Source organism: Panulirus ornatus, chromosome 29, assembly GCF_036320965.1.
Source record: "Panulirus ornatus isolate Po-2019 chromosome 29, ASM3632096v1, whole genome shotgun sequence".
Taxonomy (NCBI): Eukaryota; Metazoa; Arthropoda; class Malacostraca; order Decapoda; family Palinuridae; genus Panulirus; species Panulirus ornatus.
The window spans coordinates 18,616,507-18,635,572 of record NC_092252.1 but is presented as its reverse complement, the minus strand read 5'-3'; the positions used below and the strand labels follow the sequence as shown (position 1 = coordinate 18,635,572).

Sequence of the window (19,066 nt, the reverse complement as noted above, 5' to 3'; positions counted from 1 at the left end):
AGCACAGGTAACAGTTGATACTGTAGGTGTCAATATACACTATGGTTTACAGGTAACATGTGCTAGTGTAAATGTCAATATACACCCTTGGGTACAGGTAACATGTGACATTGTAAGTGTCAGTGTACATCATGGGGCAAAGGTACCTTGTCATAATGAAAGTATCAGTATACATCCTAGGGCACAGGTAGCATCTGACACTGTCGGCGTCGATATACACCATGGGGTACAGGTAACCTTAGATACTGTAAGGGTCAGTATAAACCGTGTCGTACAGGAAACATGTGATACTGTAAGTGTCAGTATACACCCTGGGGTACAGGTAACATGTGATACTGTAAGTGCCAGTATACACATTGGGGTACAGGTAACAGGTGATACTTTAGGTGTATATATACACCCTGGGGTACAGATTACATGTGTTACTGAAAATATCAGTATGCACAGTGGGGTACAGGTAACATGTGAAACTGTGTCAGTATACATCTGGGGGGAAAGGTAACATGTGATACTATATGTGCCAATATACACCATGGGGTAGAGGTAGCATGTAATACTGTAAGCGACAGTATACACCGTGGGGTACAGGGAAAAAATGATACTGCAAGTATCAGTATAGACCCTGGGGTAAAGGTAACATATGATGATGCAAGTGTCAGTATACACCATGGGGTACGGTAATATGTGATACTGTAAGTGTCAGTATACACCCTTGGGTACAAGTAACAGCTGATACTATAGGTTTCGGTATACATGCTGGTTTACAGGTAACATATGATACAGTAGATGTCAGTATGCAACCTGGGGTACAGGTAACATGCTATACTGTAGGAGTCAGTATACAGCCTGGTGTACGGGTATTATGTGATACTGTAAGAGTCAGCATACACCCTGGGGTGCAGAGAGCATGTGATACTGTAAGAGTCAGTATACACCCTGGAGTATAGGTAACATGTGATACTGTAAGCCAATATACACCCTGGGGTACAGATAATATGTGATACAGTAAAAGTCAGTATACACCCTAGGGAACAAGTAACATGTAATACTGTAAGAGTCAGTATAATCCATAGGGTACAGGCAACATGTGATACTGTAAGAATCAGTATACACCCTGGGGTACAGGTAACATCTGATACAGTGAGTCAGTATACACCTTGTGTTACAGGTAACATGTAATACTGTAAACACCAGTATACACCCTGGTACAAGAAACTTGTGTTATTGTAAGGGTCAATATACTCCCTGGGGGTAGAGGTAAGATGTGATACTGTAAGTATAAGTATACACCCTGGTGTAGAAATAACATAAAATATTGTAAATGTCAGTATACACCCTGGGGTTCAGGCATACTGTGACAATGTAAGTGTCAGTATAAGCCCTGGAGTACAGGTAACATATGATACTGTAAGTGTCAGCCTACACCCTAGGGTACAGGTAACATGCGATACTGTGAGAGTCACTATACTCTGAGGGGTACAGGAAACATGTAATACTGTAAGTGTCAGTACCCTAGGGTACAAGTTACATGTGATACTGAAAGTGTCACTACACACCCTGGGGTACGGGTAAGATGTGATACTGTAAGTGTCAGTATACATCCGAGGGTACAGGTAACATGTGATGCTGAAAATGTCAGTATATACCCTGGGGTACAGGTAAAAGGCGATACTGCAAGTGTCAGTATACACTCTTGGTTACAAGTAACATGTGATACTGTAAGTGTCATTATACACGCTGGGATACACTTGACATCATATATTGTAAGAATCAATATACATCCTGGGTTACAGATAAAATGTAATACTCTAAGTGTCAGTATACAGTCTGGGTTACCGGGAACATGTGATACTGTAATAGTTAGTATAAACCTTGAGGTACAAGGAACATGTGACACTGTAAGTGTCAGTATACACTCTGGGGTACAGGTAACATGTGATTCTGTAAGAGTCAATATACAACCTGGTGTACAGGTATCATATGATACTGTAAGTGTCTGTATACACCATGGGGTACTGGTAACATGTGATACTGTGAGTGCCAGTATATACCCTGGGAACACGTGACACGTAATACTGTAAGTATCGGTATATACAATGGAGCACAGGTAACATATGATAGAGTAAATGTCAGTGAACACCCTGGGGTACAGGTAACATGTGGTATTGTAATTGCCAGTAAATAACCAAGGGTATGGGTAATATATGATACAGTAAGAGTCAGTATACACCATGGGGTACAGCTAATATGTGATACTGTATGTATCCATATACCCCCTGGGGTAAAGGTAATATGTGATACTGTAAGTGTCAGTATACACTCTGGAATCTAGATAACATGTGTTTCTGGAAGTATCGGTATACATCCTGGGGTATAGGTAACATGTGATACTGTCACTGTCAATATACACCATGGGGTACAGGTAACAAGTGATACTGTATGTGCCAGTATACACACTGGGGTACTGGAAACATGTGATGCTGTGTCAATATACACCCTGGGGTACAGGTAACATGTGATACCGTTAATCTCAGTATACACCCTGGGATACAGGTAACATATGACACTGTAAGTGTCAGTATACATCCTGGGGTACAGGTAACATGTGATACTGTAAATGTCAATATACACCATGGGGTACAGGTATGATGTAATACTGTAAGTGTCACTATACATCCTGGGGTACAGGTAGCATGTGATACTGTACGTGTCAGTATACACCCTGGTTTACAGGTAATATGTGATACTGTACCTGGGGTACAGGTAGCATTTCATACTGAAAGTGTCTCTATACACTCTGGGGTACAGGTGAAATATGATGTAAGTGTCAGTATACACCCATGCGTACCGGTAACATGTGATACTAAAAATGTCAGTATAAACAATGGGGTACAGGCAATATGTGATACTGTAAGTATCAGCATACACCCAGGGGTACATGTAATCTGTGATAATGCAAGTATATACTGAGGACAAACCCTGGGGTACAGGTAACATATGATACTATAAGATTTATTATACAGCCTGGGGTACGGGTAACCTGTGATACTGTAAGTTTCAGTATACACCCTCAGGTACAGGCAACCTGTGATACCGAAAGAGTCAGTATACACCCTAGGGTACAAATAAAATCTGACACTGTAAGCGTCAGCATACACCCTGGAGTATAGGTATCATGTGATTCTGTAAGTGTCAGCATACACTCTGGAGTACAAATAACATGTGATACTGTAATAGTCAATATATACCGTTTGGTATAAGACATATGTAATATTGTAAGTGTTTATATACACCCTGGGGTACAAGAAACATATGATACTCTAAGTGTCAGTATACACCCTGGGGTACAAGAAACATATGATACTCTAAGTGTCAGTATACACCCTGGGGTACAGGTAAGATGTGATACTGTAAATGTCAGTATACACCCTGGAGTACAGGTAACATAAGATTCTGTATGTGTCAGTATACACACTGGGGTACAGGCAACATGTGTTACTGTAATAGTCAGTATACACCGCGTGGTACAGGAAACATGTAATATTGTGAGTGTCAGAATACACCTTGGGGTACAGGAAACATGTGATACTGTGTCAGTATACACCCTGGGGTACAGGTAAGATGTGATACTGTAAGTGTCAGTATACACCCTGGTTCACAGGAACCATGTGATACTGTAAATGTCAGTATACACCCTGGGGTACAGGTGACATGTGATAATGAAAGTGTCAGTATACACCCTGGGGACAGGTAAAATGTGTTACTGCAAGTGTCAGTATACACCCTTAGGTACAGGTAACATGTGATACTGTAAGTGTCAGTATACACGCTGGGGTACAGGTAACATCTGATACTGTAAGAATCAGTATATACCCTGGGTTACAGGTAAAATGTGATACTGTAAGTGTCAGTATACAGCATGGGTACAGTTAACATGTGATACTGTAATAATCATTATAAACCTTGGGGTTCGAGTAACATGTGATACTGTAAGTGTCAGTATACACCTTGTTGTACAGGCAACATGTGATTGTGTAAGAAACAGTACACACCTTGGGGTACAGGTAACTTGTGATACTGTAAGAGTCAGTATACACGATGGGGTACAGGTAATGCGTGATATTGTAAGTGTCAATATTCACCCTGGGGAACAAGTGACATGTAATACTGTAAGTGTCAGTATACACCATGGAGCAAAAGTAACATGTGATAATCTAAGTGTCAGTATACACCATGGAGCAAAAGTAACATGTGATAACCTAAGTGTCAGTATACATTCTGAGGTACAGGTACCATGTGATATAGGTAACATGTTATACTGCAAGTGGGTACAGGTAATATGTGATAGTTTAAGTGTCAGTAAACACCCTGGAGTACACGTAACATGTGACACTGTAAGTGTCAGTATACACCCTCGGGTACAATTAATATTTGGCACATTAAATGTCACAGCACACCCAGAGAATATTACACTGATGGTTGAGGTGAGGGCTATACTGAAGACTGTACACTGAGGGTTGAGATGAGGACTAAACTGAGGACGTACACTGAGGGTTGAAGTGAAGAATATACTGAAGACTGTACACTGAGGGTTGAGATGAGGACTAAACTGAGGACGTACACTGAGGGTTGAAGTGAAGAATATACTGAAGACTGTACACTGAGGGTTGGGGCGAGGACTATTCTGAGGACTGTACACTAAGGGTTGAGGAGAGGACTATCCTGAGGACTAAATACTGATGGTTGAGGTGACGACTATACTGAGGACTGTACACTGAGAGTTGAGGTGAGGACTATACTGAGGACTGTACACTGATGGTTGAGGTGAGGACAATAGTGAGTACTGTACATTGATGGTTGAGGTGAGGACTATACTGAGGACTGTACACTGAGAGTTGAGGTGAGGACTATACTGAGGACTGTACACTGATGGTTGAGGTGAGGACTATACTGATGACTGTACACTGAGGGCTGTGGTGAGGACTATACTGAGGATTACACTAAGGGTTGAGGTGAGGACTATACTGAGGACTGTACACTGAGGGTTGAGATGAGGACTAAACTGAGGACTGTACACTGATGGGTGAGGTGAGGACAATAGTGAGTACTGTACATTGATGGTTGAGGTGAGGCCTATACTGAGGACTGTACACTGATGGTTGAGGTGAGGACTATACTGAAGACTGTGCACTGAGTGTTGAGGTGAGGACTATACTGAGGACTGCACACTAAGAATTGAGGTGATGAGTATACTGAAGACTGTACACTGAGGGATGAGGTAAGGACTATACCGAGGATTGTACACTGAGGGCTGAGGTGAAGACTATACCGAGGACTGTACATTAAGGATTGAGGTGAGGACTATACTGAGGACTGTACAGTAAGGGCTGAGGTGAGGACTATACTGAAGACTGTACACTATGGATTGAGGTGAGGACTATACTGAGGATTGTACACTAAGGGCTGAGGTGAGGACTATACTGAGGACTGTACACTAAGGGTTGAGGTGAGGACTATACTGAGGACTGCACACTAAGGGTTGAGGTGAGGACTATACCGAGGACTGTACACTAAGGGTTGAGGTGAGGACTATACTGGGGGACTGTACACTAAGGGTTGAGGTGAGGACTATACTGAGGACTATACTTACTGATGGTGAGTCCGGTGAGAGCTGTCAGGAGGAGGACGTGCCATCTTCTGAAGGAGCCCCACACCTCCTGCTCCTCCCAGGGCCGACCACAGCCATCCTGCACATGACCAGAATCACTTGACATAACAAGTTGATCATGGTGGCTCTCGCATGGAGAGATAAGATATGAATATAGTAGATGAAATGATAACAGCAGAAGAAGAGCAGCAGAAACCTGAGTAACACGTTAATATTATGAGGAAGAAGACCAGCAGAAACATGAGTAACACATTAACATTATGAGGAAGAAGAGCAGCAGAAACCTGAGTAACACATTAACATTATGAGGAAGAAGAGCAGCAGAAACATGAGTAACACATTAACATTATGAGGAAGAAGAGCAGCAGAAACCTGAGTAACACATTAACATTATGAGGAAGAAGAGCAGCAGAAACCTGAGTAACACGTTAACATTATGAGGAAGAAGACCAGCAGAAACATGAGTAACACGTTAACATTATGAGGAAGAAGACCAGCAGAAACCTGAGTAACACATTAACATTATGAGGAAGAAGAGCAGCAGAAACCTGAGTAACACATTAACATTATGAGGAAGAAGAGCAGCAGAAACATGAGTAACACATTAACATTATGAGGAAGAAGAGCAGCAGAAACATGAGTAACACATTAACATTAAGAGGAAGAAGAGCAGCAGAAACCTGAGTAACACATTAACATTATGAGGTTTGATAAGAACACAAGTAGTGACCCACAAAACGACCGAAGGACAGGTTCTGGCATCTTCCTCATGATCACAACTAACGTTTCATTAAGACCATGTTAACACCTGCGCACACATACAAACGTTCCTCCCCTACGATCTAGTCATGTTGAAATTACAGAAAATACAAAATAATATCTACAATTACAGACGATATAAAATAATATCAAATAACGACGATAAAAAATAATATCTACAATTACAGACGATATACAATGATATCTACAGTTACAGACGATACAAAATAATATCTACAATTACAGACGATGTACAATGATATCTACAGTTACAGACGATACAAAATAATTACAATTACAGTCGATACAAAATAATACTCTACAATTACAGACGATACAAAATAATATTCTACAATTAGAGACGATACAGAATAATAGAATGATACAAGTAGAAACGATAGAAAATATCTACAATTACAGACGATATGAAATAAAATCTACAATTGCACACGATACAAAATGATACCATACAATTACAGATCATACAAAATAATACTCTACAATTACAGTCGATACAAAATAATACTCTGTGACTACAGAGGACCAAAAATAATATTCTACAATTACAGACGATACAAAATGAATGTCCACAGCAATGAAGCAGGACTCTGCCCACCATTGAAGCAGGACTCTCCACAGCAGTGAAGCAGGACTCTGCCCACCATTGAAGCAGGACTCTCCACAGCAGTGAAGCAGGACTCTGCCCACCAGTGAAGCAGGATTCTGCCCACCATTGAAGCAGGACTCTCCACAGCAGTGAAGCAGGACTCTGCCCACCAGTGAAGCAGGATTCTGCCCAACCAGTGAAGCAGGACTCTCCACAGCAGTAAAGCAGAACACTGCTCAACAGTGAGGCAATACTCTGCTCAACAGTGAAGAAATACTCTGCCTGCCAGTGAAACAGGACTCTGCCCACCAGTCAAGCAGGACTCTCCACGATAGTGAAGCAGGACTCTCCAGAACAGTGAAGCACGACTCTGCCCACCAGTGAAGCAGGGCTCTGCCTACCAGTGAAGCAGGACTCTCCACAGCAGTGAAGCAGCACTCTGCCCACCAGTGAAGCAGGACTCTCCATGGCAGTAAAGCATGACTCGGCTCAGCAGTGAAACAGAACTCACTAAAGCAATGAAGCAAAACTCGGCACACCAGTGAAGCAGGACTCTCCGGAACAGTGAAACAAGGCTCTGCCCAGCAGTGAAGCTGAATCGCATGTACTGGAATAATACTGAAGTTGTTCCCTCGTACAGATATGGATCGATGGATATAAGAGTAAAGAACCATGGTATATCTTGTCTAGTTTATAGTATACAATGTTACGTATATACTTTGTGTCAAAATTATACAATATTTCACACGTTTTGATAAGGTTTTATGCCTCCCTTGATGCTATGAATGATCTGGATTAATCAAAGAATCACAATAGTAAATATAACTCATAAGTCAATATTGTATGATCGTTACCTCACAAACTGTCGAATTGTCCATATTACGTGCGCACCATCCACCAGGCTCCTCCTCCTCACCTGTAAGTGAGAGTTCACAAATTATTACAACTTAAGTACAACATTTCCTACACAATAACTTGTGTACAACATTTCCTACACAATAACTTATGTACAACATTCAGACACAATAACTTATGTACAACATTTGCTGCACAATAACTTCAGTACATTTCCTACACTATAAATTATGTACAACATTTCTATACAATAATTCATGTACATTTCCTACACAACAACTTAAGTACATTTCCTACACAATAACTTATTTATAACATTTCCTACACAATAACTTAAGTACAACATTTCCTACACAATAACTTAGGTAAAATATTTCTAAACAAATACTGTATGTACAACATTTCCCTCACAATAACTTATGTACATTTCCTACACAAAAATCATGTACAATATTTCCTACAGAATAGCTTATGTACAACATTCCTACACAATAACTTATGTACAACATTCCTACACAATAACTTATGTACAACATTTCCTACACAATGACTTAAGTACAAAATTTCCTAGACAGTAACTTATGTACAACACTTCCTACACAAAAATTATGTGCAACATTCCCTACAGAATAACTTATGTACAACATTCATACACAATAACTTATGTACAACATTTCCTGCACAGTAACATATATACAACATTCCTACACAATAGCTTATGTACAACATTTCCTACACAACTTATGTACAACAGTTCCTACACAATAACTAATGTACAACAATCCTACACAACAACTAATTTACAACATTTCCTACATAATAACTTATGTACAACATTTCCTACACAATAACTTATGTACAACATTTCCTACACAACAACTTATGTACAACAGTTCCTGCACAATAACTAATGTACAACATTCCTACACAACAACTAATTTACAACATTTCCTACAAAATAACATATGTACATTATTCTTAAACAATAACTTACGTAAAACATATCCCACACAATAACTTACAGTATGTACAACATTTCCTACAAAAAATCATGTACAATATTTCCTACACAATAAGTTATGTACATCATTCCTACACAATACCTTTTGTTGAACATTTCCTACACAAAAATTATGTACACCATTTCCTACAGAATAACTTATGTACAACATTTCCTACACAAAAATCATGTACAATATATCCTACACAATACCTTATGTAAGTTGCACAACATTTCCTCCACATGACTAACTGTATGTACAACTTTTCCTAGACAATAACTGATGTACAAGATTCCTACACAATAACTTATGTGCAACATTTCCTACAGAATATCTTCTGTACATCATTCCTACAGAATAATGCATATACACCATTTCCTACACAATGAATTATGTACATTTCCTACATAATAAGATATGTGTAACATTTCCAACACAATAGCTTATGTGCAACATTTCCTACAGAATATCTTCTGTACATCATTCCTAAACAAAAATGTATATACGCCATTTCCTACACAATGAATTATGTACAACATTTCCAACACAATAAGATATGTGCAACATTTCCAACACAATAACTTATGTATAACATTCCTGCACAATAACGTAGGTACATCATTTCCTACACAATGAATTACGTACAATATTTTTTACAAAATAACCTATGTAAAACATTTCCTACACAAAAATCATGTACATTTCCTACGCAGCAACCTACGTACAACATTCCTACACAATAACTTATTACAACATTTCCTACACAATGACTTATGTACGACATTTCCTACACAAAAACTTATATACAATAATTCTTACACAAAAATTATGTGCAACATTTCCTACACAGTAACTTATGTACAACATTCCTACACAATAACTTATGTATAACATTTCCTACACAATAACTTATGTGCAACATTCCTACATAAACTATATGTACAATATTTCCTACAAAATAACTTATGTACAGCATTCCTACTCAATAACTTATGTAAGACATTTCCTGCACAATAACTTATGTACAACATTTCCTACACAATAACTTATGCACAACATTTCCTACACAATAACTTATGTACAACATTTCCTACACAATAACTTATGTACAACATTTCCTACACAATAACTTATGTACAACATTTCCTACACAATAACTTATGAACATTTCCTACACAATAACTTATGTACAACATTTCCTACACAATAACTTATGTACAACATTTCCTACACAATAACTTATGTACAACATTTCCTACACAACAACTTATGTACATTATTCCTACACAACAACGTATGTACAACATTTCCTACACAACAACTTATGTACAACAGTTCCTGCACAATGACTTATGTACAACATTCCTACACAACAACTTATGTACAACATTTCCTACACAATAACTTATGTACAACATTTCCTACACAACAACTTATGTACAACAGTTCCTGCACAATAACTTATGTACAACATTTCCTACACAATAACTTATGTACAACATTTCCTACACAACAACTTATGTACAACAGTTCCTGCACAATAACTTATGTACAACAGTTCCTGCACAATAACTTATGTACAACATTTCCTACACAATAACTTATGTAAAAAATTCCTACACAAAAACTTATGTGCAACATTTTCTACACAATAATTTATGTACAACATTCCTACACAACAACGTATGTACAACATTCATACACAATAAGTGATATACAACATTTCTACACAATAACTATGTACAACATTTCTACACAATAACTTATGTACAACATTTCCTACACAAAAATTATATGCAACATTTCCTACACTATAACGTATATATAATCCCACACAAAAACTTATGTACATTTCCTACACAATAACTTATGTACAACATTTCTACACATTAACCTGTGTACAACATTTCCTACACAATAACTTATGTACAACATTCCTACACAGTAACTTATGTACAACATTTCCTACACAATAACTTATGTACAACATTTCTACACAGTAACTTATGTACAACATTTCCGACACAATAACTTATGTACAACATTTCCTACACAATAACTTATGTACAACATTTCTACACAGTAACTTATGTACAACATTTCCTACACAATAACTTATGTACAACATTTCCTACACAATAACTTATGTACAACATTTCTACACAGTAACTTATGTACAACATTTCCTACACAATAACTTATGTACAACATTTCCTACACAATAACTTATGTACATTTCCTACACAGTAACTTATGTACAACATTTCCTACACAATAACTTATGTACAACATTTCCTATACAATAACTTATGTACAACATTTCTACACATTAACCTGTGTACAACATTTCCTACACAATAACATATGTACACCATTTCTTACACATTAACTTATGCACAACATTTCTACACATTAACCTGTGTACAACATTTCCTACACAATAACATTTGTACACCACTTCTTACACAATAACTTATGTACAACATTTGATCAATCATGAGATAAATTTACTTGTCGCTTAATATCATGAATTAATCAAGTTGTCAAAAAACAATATTTTTTCAGAGACATTCATCTTACGTGATTATGTTGTACCGCTCCACAACTGTGTGTTCCACCAAGTGATGTAAACTTGAGTGTGTACAGGAGCAACACACAGTGTGTTACACCAAGTGATGTAACCTTAAGTGTGTACAGGAGCAACACACAGTCTGGCCTCAACCACCACACTGACTGACCGTTCCACCAAGCTCAATTATCTGTACTAGCCACACCCACCCCCACCAAAACCACACCCACCACACTCTCCCACCACACCCACACACCCACCATCACATCCTCCACCACACCCACCACACTCTCCCACCACACCCATCACATCCTCCACCATCACCACACCCACACACCCACCACCACCACCACACCCACCACACCCCTTCCACCACCACACCCACCACACCTCTGATGGACACAGCCTCACCCCCCCCGCCACACACACCTTCTAATCCCCTATCATCAGCTTGACTCATTAACACCTGACCACATTAGCCAGGTAACCATTCATCTACCTCCCCTCAGACACAACCACCTTCCCCCAGACACAACCACCTACCCCCAGACACAACCACCTACCCCCAGACACAACCACCTACCCCCAGACACAACTACCTACCCCCAGACACAACTACCTACCCCCAGACACAACCACCTACCCCCAGACACAACTACCTACCCCCAGACACAACTACCTACCCCCAGACACAACCACCTACCCCCAGACACAACCACCTACCCCCAGACACAACTACCTACCCACAGACACAACCACCTACCCCCAGACACAACTACCTACCCCCAGACACAACTACGTACCCCCAGACACAACTACCTACCCCCAGACACAACCACCTACCCCCAGACACAACCACCTACCCCCAGACACAACCACCTACCCCCAGACACAACTACCTACCCCCAGACACAACTACCTACCCCCAGACACAACCACCTACCCCCAGACACAACTACCTACCCCCAGACACAACTACCTACCCCCAGACACAACTACCTACCCCCAGCCTATATACACAACCACCTACCCCTAGACACAACTACCTACCCCCAGACTCAACTACCTACACCCAGACACAACTACCTACCCCCAGACACAATCACCTACCCCCAGACACAACCACCTACCCCCAGACACAACCACCTACCCCCAGACACAACTACCTACCCCCAGACACAACTACCTACCCCCAGACACAACCACCTACCCCCAGACACAACTACCTACCCCCAGACACAACTACCTACCCCCAGACACAACTACCTACTCCCAGACACAACTACCTACCCCCAGACACAACCACCTACCCGCAGGCACAGCCACCTCCCCTCAGACACAACCACCTACCCCCAGACACAACCACCTACCCCCAGACACAACCACCTACCCCCAGACACAACCACCTACCCCCAGACACAACCACCTCCCCTCAGACACAACCACCTACCCCCAGACACAACCACCTACCCCCAGACACAACCACCTACCCCCAGACACAACCACTTAACCGACACACCACCACTTACCCCCACACATCACCACCTACCCTCAGACACAACCACCTATCCCCAGACACAACCACCTACCCCCAAACACAACCACCTACCCCCAGACACAACCACCTACCCCCAGACACAACCACCTACCCCAGACACAACCACCTACCCCCAGACACAACCACCTACCCCCAAACACAACCACCTACCCCCAGACACAACTACCTACCCCCAAACACAACCACCTACCCCCAGACACAACCACCTACCCCCAGACACAACCACTTACCCCAGACACAACCACTTACCCCACACACCACCACTTACCCCCACACATTACCACCTACCCTCAGACACAACCACCTACCCCCAGACACTATCACATAACCCCAGACACAACCACTTACCCCAAACACAACCACTTACCCCACACACCACCACTTACCCCCACACATCACCACCTACCCTCAGACACAACCACCTACCCCCAAACACTATCAGATAACCCCAGGCACAACCTTTTACCCCAGACACAACCACTTACCCCTCACACCACTACTTACCCCCACACATCACCACCTACCCTCAGACACAACCACCTACCCCCAGACACAACCACCTACCCCCAGACACTATCACATAACCCCAGACACAACCACGTACCCCAGACACAACCATTTACCCCACACACCACCACTTACCCCCACACATTACCACCTACCCTCAGACACAACCACCTACCCCCAGACACTATCACATAACCCCAGACACAACCACTTACCCCACACACCACTACTTACCCTAACACATCACCACCTACCCTCAGACACAACCACCTACCCCCAGACACAACCACCTAACCTCAGACACAACCACCTAACCCCAGACACAACCACCTAACTCCAGACATAATCACCTACCCCCACACACCACCACCTACCCCCACACACCACTACATATCCCCAGACACAACCACATAACCCCAGACACCATCACATGCCAGCAAAACCAAATCCATACGCCAAAACCTACTCCATACCCTCAGACACCACTACATACCCCCAGTCACGAACCTACCCCAAGACACAACCACCTACCCCAGACACAACCACATAACCCCTGACACCACCACCTACCCCCACACACCATTATCTACCCCCAGACACAAACACCTACCCCCAAGACACAATCACATACCCCCAGACATCAAAACATGCCCCCAGACACTACCTACACCCAAACACCACTACCAACCCACAGACGCCACCACCTATCCCCAGACACAACCGAATAGCCCCAGACACAACCACCTACCCCCAGACACTAACACCTACCCTCAGACACAACCACATACCCCCAGACAAAACTATCTACCCCTAGACACCATTACCAACCCCCAAACACAACCACATAGCCGCACGCACCACCACATACCTCCAGATACAACCACCTACCCCCACACACCATCTAATACCCCTAGACAGAAACACCTACCCCATGAAACAACCACATACCCCAGACATCAAAACATGCCCCCAGACACTACCTACCCCCAGACACCACTACCAACCCACAGACACCACCACCTACCCCCAGACACCACTACCAACCCACAGACTCCACCACTTACCCCCAGACAAAACCGAATAACCCCAGACACAACCACAAACCCCTAGACAAACCCATCTACTCCTAGATACCACTACCAACTCCCAGACACAACCACATATCCCCAGACACCACTACATACCCCTAGACACAACTACCTACCCCCAGACACAACCACGTACCCCTAGACACAACCACCTACCCCCAGACACTACTACCAACCCCCAGACACCACCACCTACCCTCACTCACCACCACATACCCCCACACACAACCACCTACCCCAGGCACTACCACCTACCCCCAGACAACCACATAACCCCAGACACAACTACCTACCCCCAGACACAGCCACCTACACCCAGACACAACCACCTACCCCTCGACACAACCAACTACCCCCAGACACAACCATCTATCCTTAGACACAACCACCTACCCACAGACACAATCACCTTCCACCAAACACCACCACATACCCCCACACACCACCACATACTCCCAGACACAACCATCTACCCTCAAACACAACCACCTACCCCAGACACAACCACCTACCCCAGACACAACCACCTACTCCTAAACACAACCACCTACCCCAACACACTACTACCAACCTCTAGACACCACCACATACCCCCAGACACAACCAGCTACCCCTAGACACAACCAACTACCCCCAGACACCACTATCAACCCCCAGACACCACCGCCTACCCCCAAACACCGCCATATACCCCAAAACACAACCACGTACACCCAGACACAACCACCTACCCCAGACACCACCACCTACCCTCAGACACTACTACCAACCCCCAGACACCACCACCGAACCCCACACACCACCACCTACCCCCAGACACAACCACCTACCCCCAGACACAACCAACTACCCCCAAACACAACCACCTATCCCTAGACACCACCACATACCTCCAGACACAACCACCTACCCCCAGACACAACCACCTACCTCCAGACTCAACCACCTACCCCCAGACACCACTACCAACTCCCAGACACCACCACCTACCCCGAAACACAACCACCTACCCCCAAACACAACCACCTACCCATAGACATCACCACATACCTCCAGACACAACCACCTACCCCCAGACACAACCACCTACCCCCAGACACCACTATCAACTCCCAGACACCTCCAACTGCCCCCACACACCACCACATATCCCCAGGCATAACCACCTACCCCCAGATACAACCACATACCCCCAGACACCACATATCCCCAGACACCACCACGTAACCCCAGACATCATCTCACACCTTCATACCACAGCAACCACTCCATATCCCCTAAAACTTCCCCTTCGTTGTTTAATAACCCTAAAAACCTCCCCAGATCCCCAGACCCCAGCACAACTCCGGCCTGCCAGAGCCGAGCCACACCCTCCTACTCCAACACGCAACAAGCAGGGGGCCCATCAGTAATGTACCCCCCCTCATGATTACACCTCCCTCATAGGTTTTGTGTTCCTAAAGTGTCTAGAAGGTACACCAGGCTCTTGTACTGTTACAGACTTTAGAAGATACACCAAGCTCTTGTGTTGCTAAAGACTCTATTAGGAGGTACACCAGGCTCTTGTGTTGCTGCAGACACTACGAGGTACACCACGCTTTTGTGTTGCTACAGACTCTAGGAGATACACCAGGCTCTTGTGTTGTTACTGACTCTAGAAGATACACCAGGCTCTTGCGTTGCTACAGACTCTAGGAGGTACACCAGACTCTTATGTTGCAACAGACTCTAAGAGGTAAAACAATCTCTTGTGTTGCTACAGACTATAGAAGGTACACCAGTCTCTTGTGTTCCTAAAGACTCTATGAGACACACTAGGCTCTTGTGTTGCAACAGGCTGTAGAAGGTAACCAGGCTCTTGTGTTGCTAGAGACTCTAGAAGGTACACCAGGCTATTGTATTGCTATAGACTCTAGGAGGTACTCCAGGCTCTTCTGATGCTATAGACTCTAGGACGTACACCAAGCTCTTGTGTTGCTACAGACTCTGCAAGGTACACAAGGCTCTTGTGTTGCTACAGGCTCTAGTAGGTACACCAGGCTATTGTGTTGCTACAGACTCTAGAAGGTACAAAAAGCCCTTGTGTTGCTCTGGACTTTAGGAGGTACACAAAGCTCTTGTGTTGCTACAGACTCTCGGACGTACACCAAGCCCTTGTGTTGCTACAGACTCTATGAAGTACACAAAACTCTTGGGTTCCTACAGACTCTAGGGGGTACACCAAGATCTTCCTACAAACTTTTGAAGGTACATCAGTCCCTTGTGTTGTTAAAGACTAGAAGGTACACCAGGATCTTGTGTTGCTGCAGACTCTCGGAGTTACACCAAGATCTTGTGATGCTACAGACTCTAGGAGGTAAACCAAGTTCTTGTATTGCTACAGACTCTAGAAGGTACACCAGGCTCTTGTTTTGCTACAGACTTTAGGAGGTAAACCAAGTTCTTGTGTTGCTACAGACTCTAGAAGGTATACCAGGCTCTCGTGTTGCTACAGACTCTACAAGGTACACAAGACTCTTGTGTTAATAGAAACTCTAGAAGGGACACCAAGCTCTTACGCTGCTAGAGACTCTAGAAAGTACACCAGGCTCTTGCGCTGCTAGAGATTCTAGAAGGTCCAGAAGGCTCTTTTGTTGCTACAGACTCCAGAAGTACACCAAACTCTTGTGTTACTACAGACTATAGAAAGTATACCAGGTTCTTGTGTTGCAACCAACTCTAGTAGGTACAGCAGGCTCTTGTGTTGCTACTGACTCTAAAAGGTACAACAGGCTTTTATGTTGCTACAGACTCTTGGAGGTAAACAAGGCTCTTGTGTTGCTACTGACTCTAAAAGGTACAACAGGCTTTTATGTTGCTACAGACTTTTGGAGGTAAACAAGGCTCTTGTGTTGCTACAGATTCTAGGAGGTACACCAAGCTATTGTGTTGCTATAGACTCTATATGGTACACCAGGCTCTTGTGTTGCTACAGACTCTAGGAGGTACAACAGGCTCTTGTGTTGATACAGACTCTAGAAGGTACACAAGGCTCTTTTGTTGCTACAGACTCTAGAAGGTACACCAGGCTCTTGTGTTGCTACAGATTCTAGGAGGTACACCAGGCTCTTGTGTTGCTACAGATTCTAGGAGGTACACCAAGTTCTTGTGTAGCTACAGACTCTAGAAGGTACGCCAGGCTCTTGTGTTGCTACAGATTCTAGAAGGTACACCAGGTTCTTGTGTTGCTACACACTCTACGAGGTACAACAGGTTCTTGTGTTGCTACAGTCTCTAGAAAGTACACCAGGCTCTTATGTTGCTACAGACTCTAGGAGGTTCACCAGTCTCTTGTGTTGCTACAAACTCTAGGAGGTGAACCAGTCTCTTGTGTTGCTACAGACTCTAGGAAGTACAGCAGGCTCTTGTGTTACTACAGACTCTAGGAGGTACTCCATGTCCTTGCGTTACTACAGTCTCTAAGAAGTACACGAGGCTCTTGTGTTGCTACAGATTCTAGGAGGTACACCAAGCTATTGTGTTGCTATAGACTCTATATGGTACACCAGGCTCTTGTGTTGCTACAGACTCTAGGAGGTACAACAGGCTCTTGTGTTGATACAGACTCTAGAAGGTACACCAAGCTCTTGTGTTGCTACAGACTCTGGGAGGCACACCAATCTCTTGTGTTGCTACATACTGTAGAAGGTACACCGGGCTCTTGTGTTGCTACTGACTCTAGGAGGTACACCAATTTCTTGTGTTGCTACACACTCTAAGAGGTATACCATGCTCTTGTGTTGCAATAGATTCTAGGAGATACACCAGGCTGTTGCCTTGCTACTGGTGCTAGGAGGTAGACTAGGATATTGTGTTGCTACAGACTCTAGGAAGTAGACAAGGATGTTGAGATACTGGATGCTCTAGGTGGTGTAACAAGGTGCGGTGTTGTAACAGGCAGTAGAAAGTAGACTGTTCTTTCACTACAGGATCTAGATGGTAGACTAGGGTGTTGTGTTGCTTGACCTTCTATGACGTAAAAGAAGGTGCTGTGTTCCTACAGACTATAGCAGGTAGAGTGTTAAGCTGCTAGATGCACTAGGAGGTATAACTATGTCCTATGTTACTACAGGATCTACGAGGCAAATAGGTTTGTTGTCAGATGACGTAGAAGGTATACCAGTACACTGTGATGCTAAAGGCTCTTGGAGGGAGACCAAGATGTTCTTTTGGCATAGACTCTGGAGGGTAACATAGGGTATTTTGTTGCTAATGCTCTAGGAGGTAGACTAGGGTGCTTGTGCTGCTACAGGCTCCGTGAGGTAGATAAGGTTGTTATGCTGCTACATGCTCTAGGAGGTAGACTAGAGTGTTGTGTTGCCAGAAGCTCTAAAAGGTACAACAAGGTTATATGCTGCTAGAGGCTCTAGAAGGAAGACCAGTGTGATGTGTTGTCAGATGCTCTAGAAGGTATA

The 19,066-nt window shown here is 43.2% G+C and overlaps 1 protein-coding gene across 4 annotated transcripts in view; it reads right to left on the bottom strand.

Moving 5' to 3' along the window:
- LOC139758171 (uncharacterized) overlaps positions 1-19,066 on the bottom strand; it is a 163,798-nt gene that overhangs the window by 31,614 nt on the left and 113,118 nt on the right. For all 4 annotated transcript variants that reach the window (XM_071679355.1, XM_071679354.1, XM_071679357.1 and 1 more), the window contains exon 5: positions 5,651-5,747. In XM_071679355.1, the coding sequence (XP_071535456.1) occupies positions 5,651-5,747 (97 nt within the window). The remainder of the gene's footprint in view (positions 1-5,650; positions 5,748-19,066) is intronic.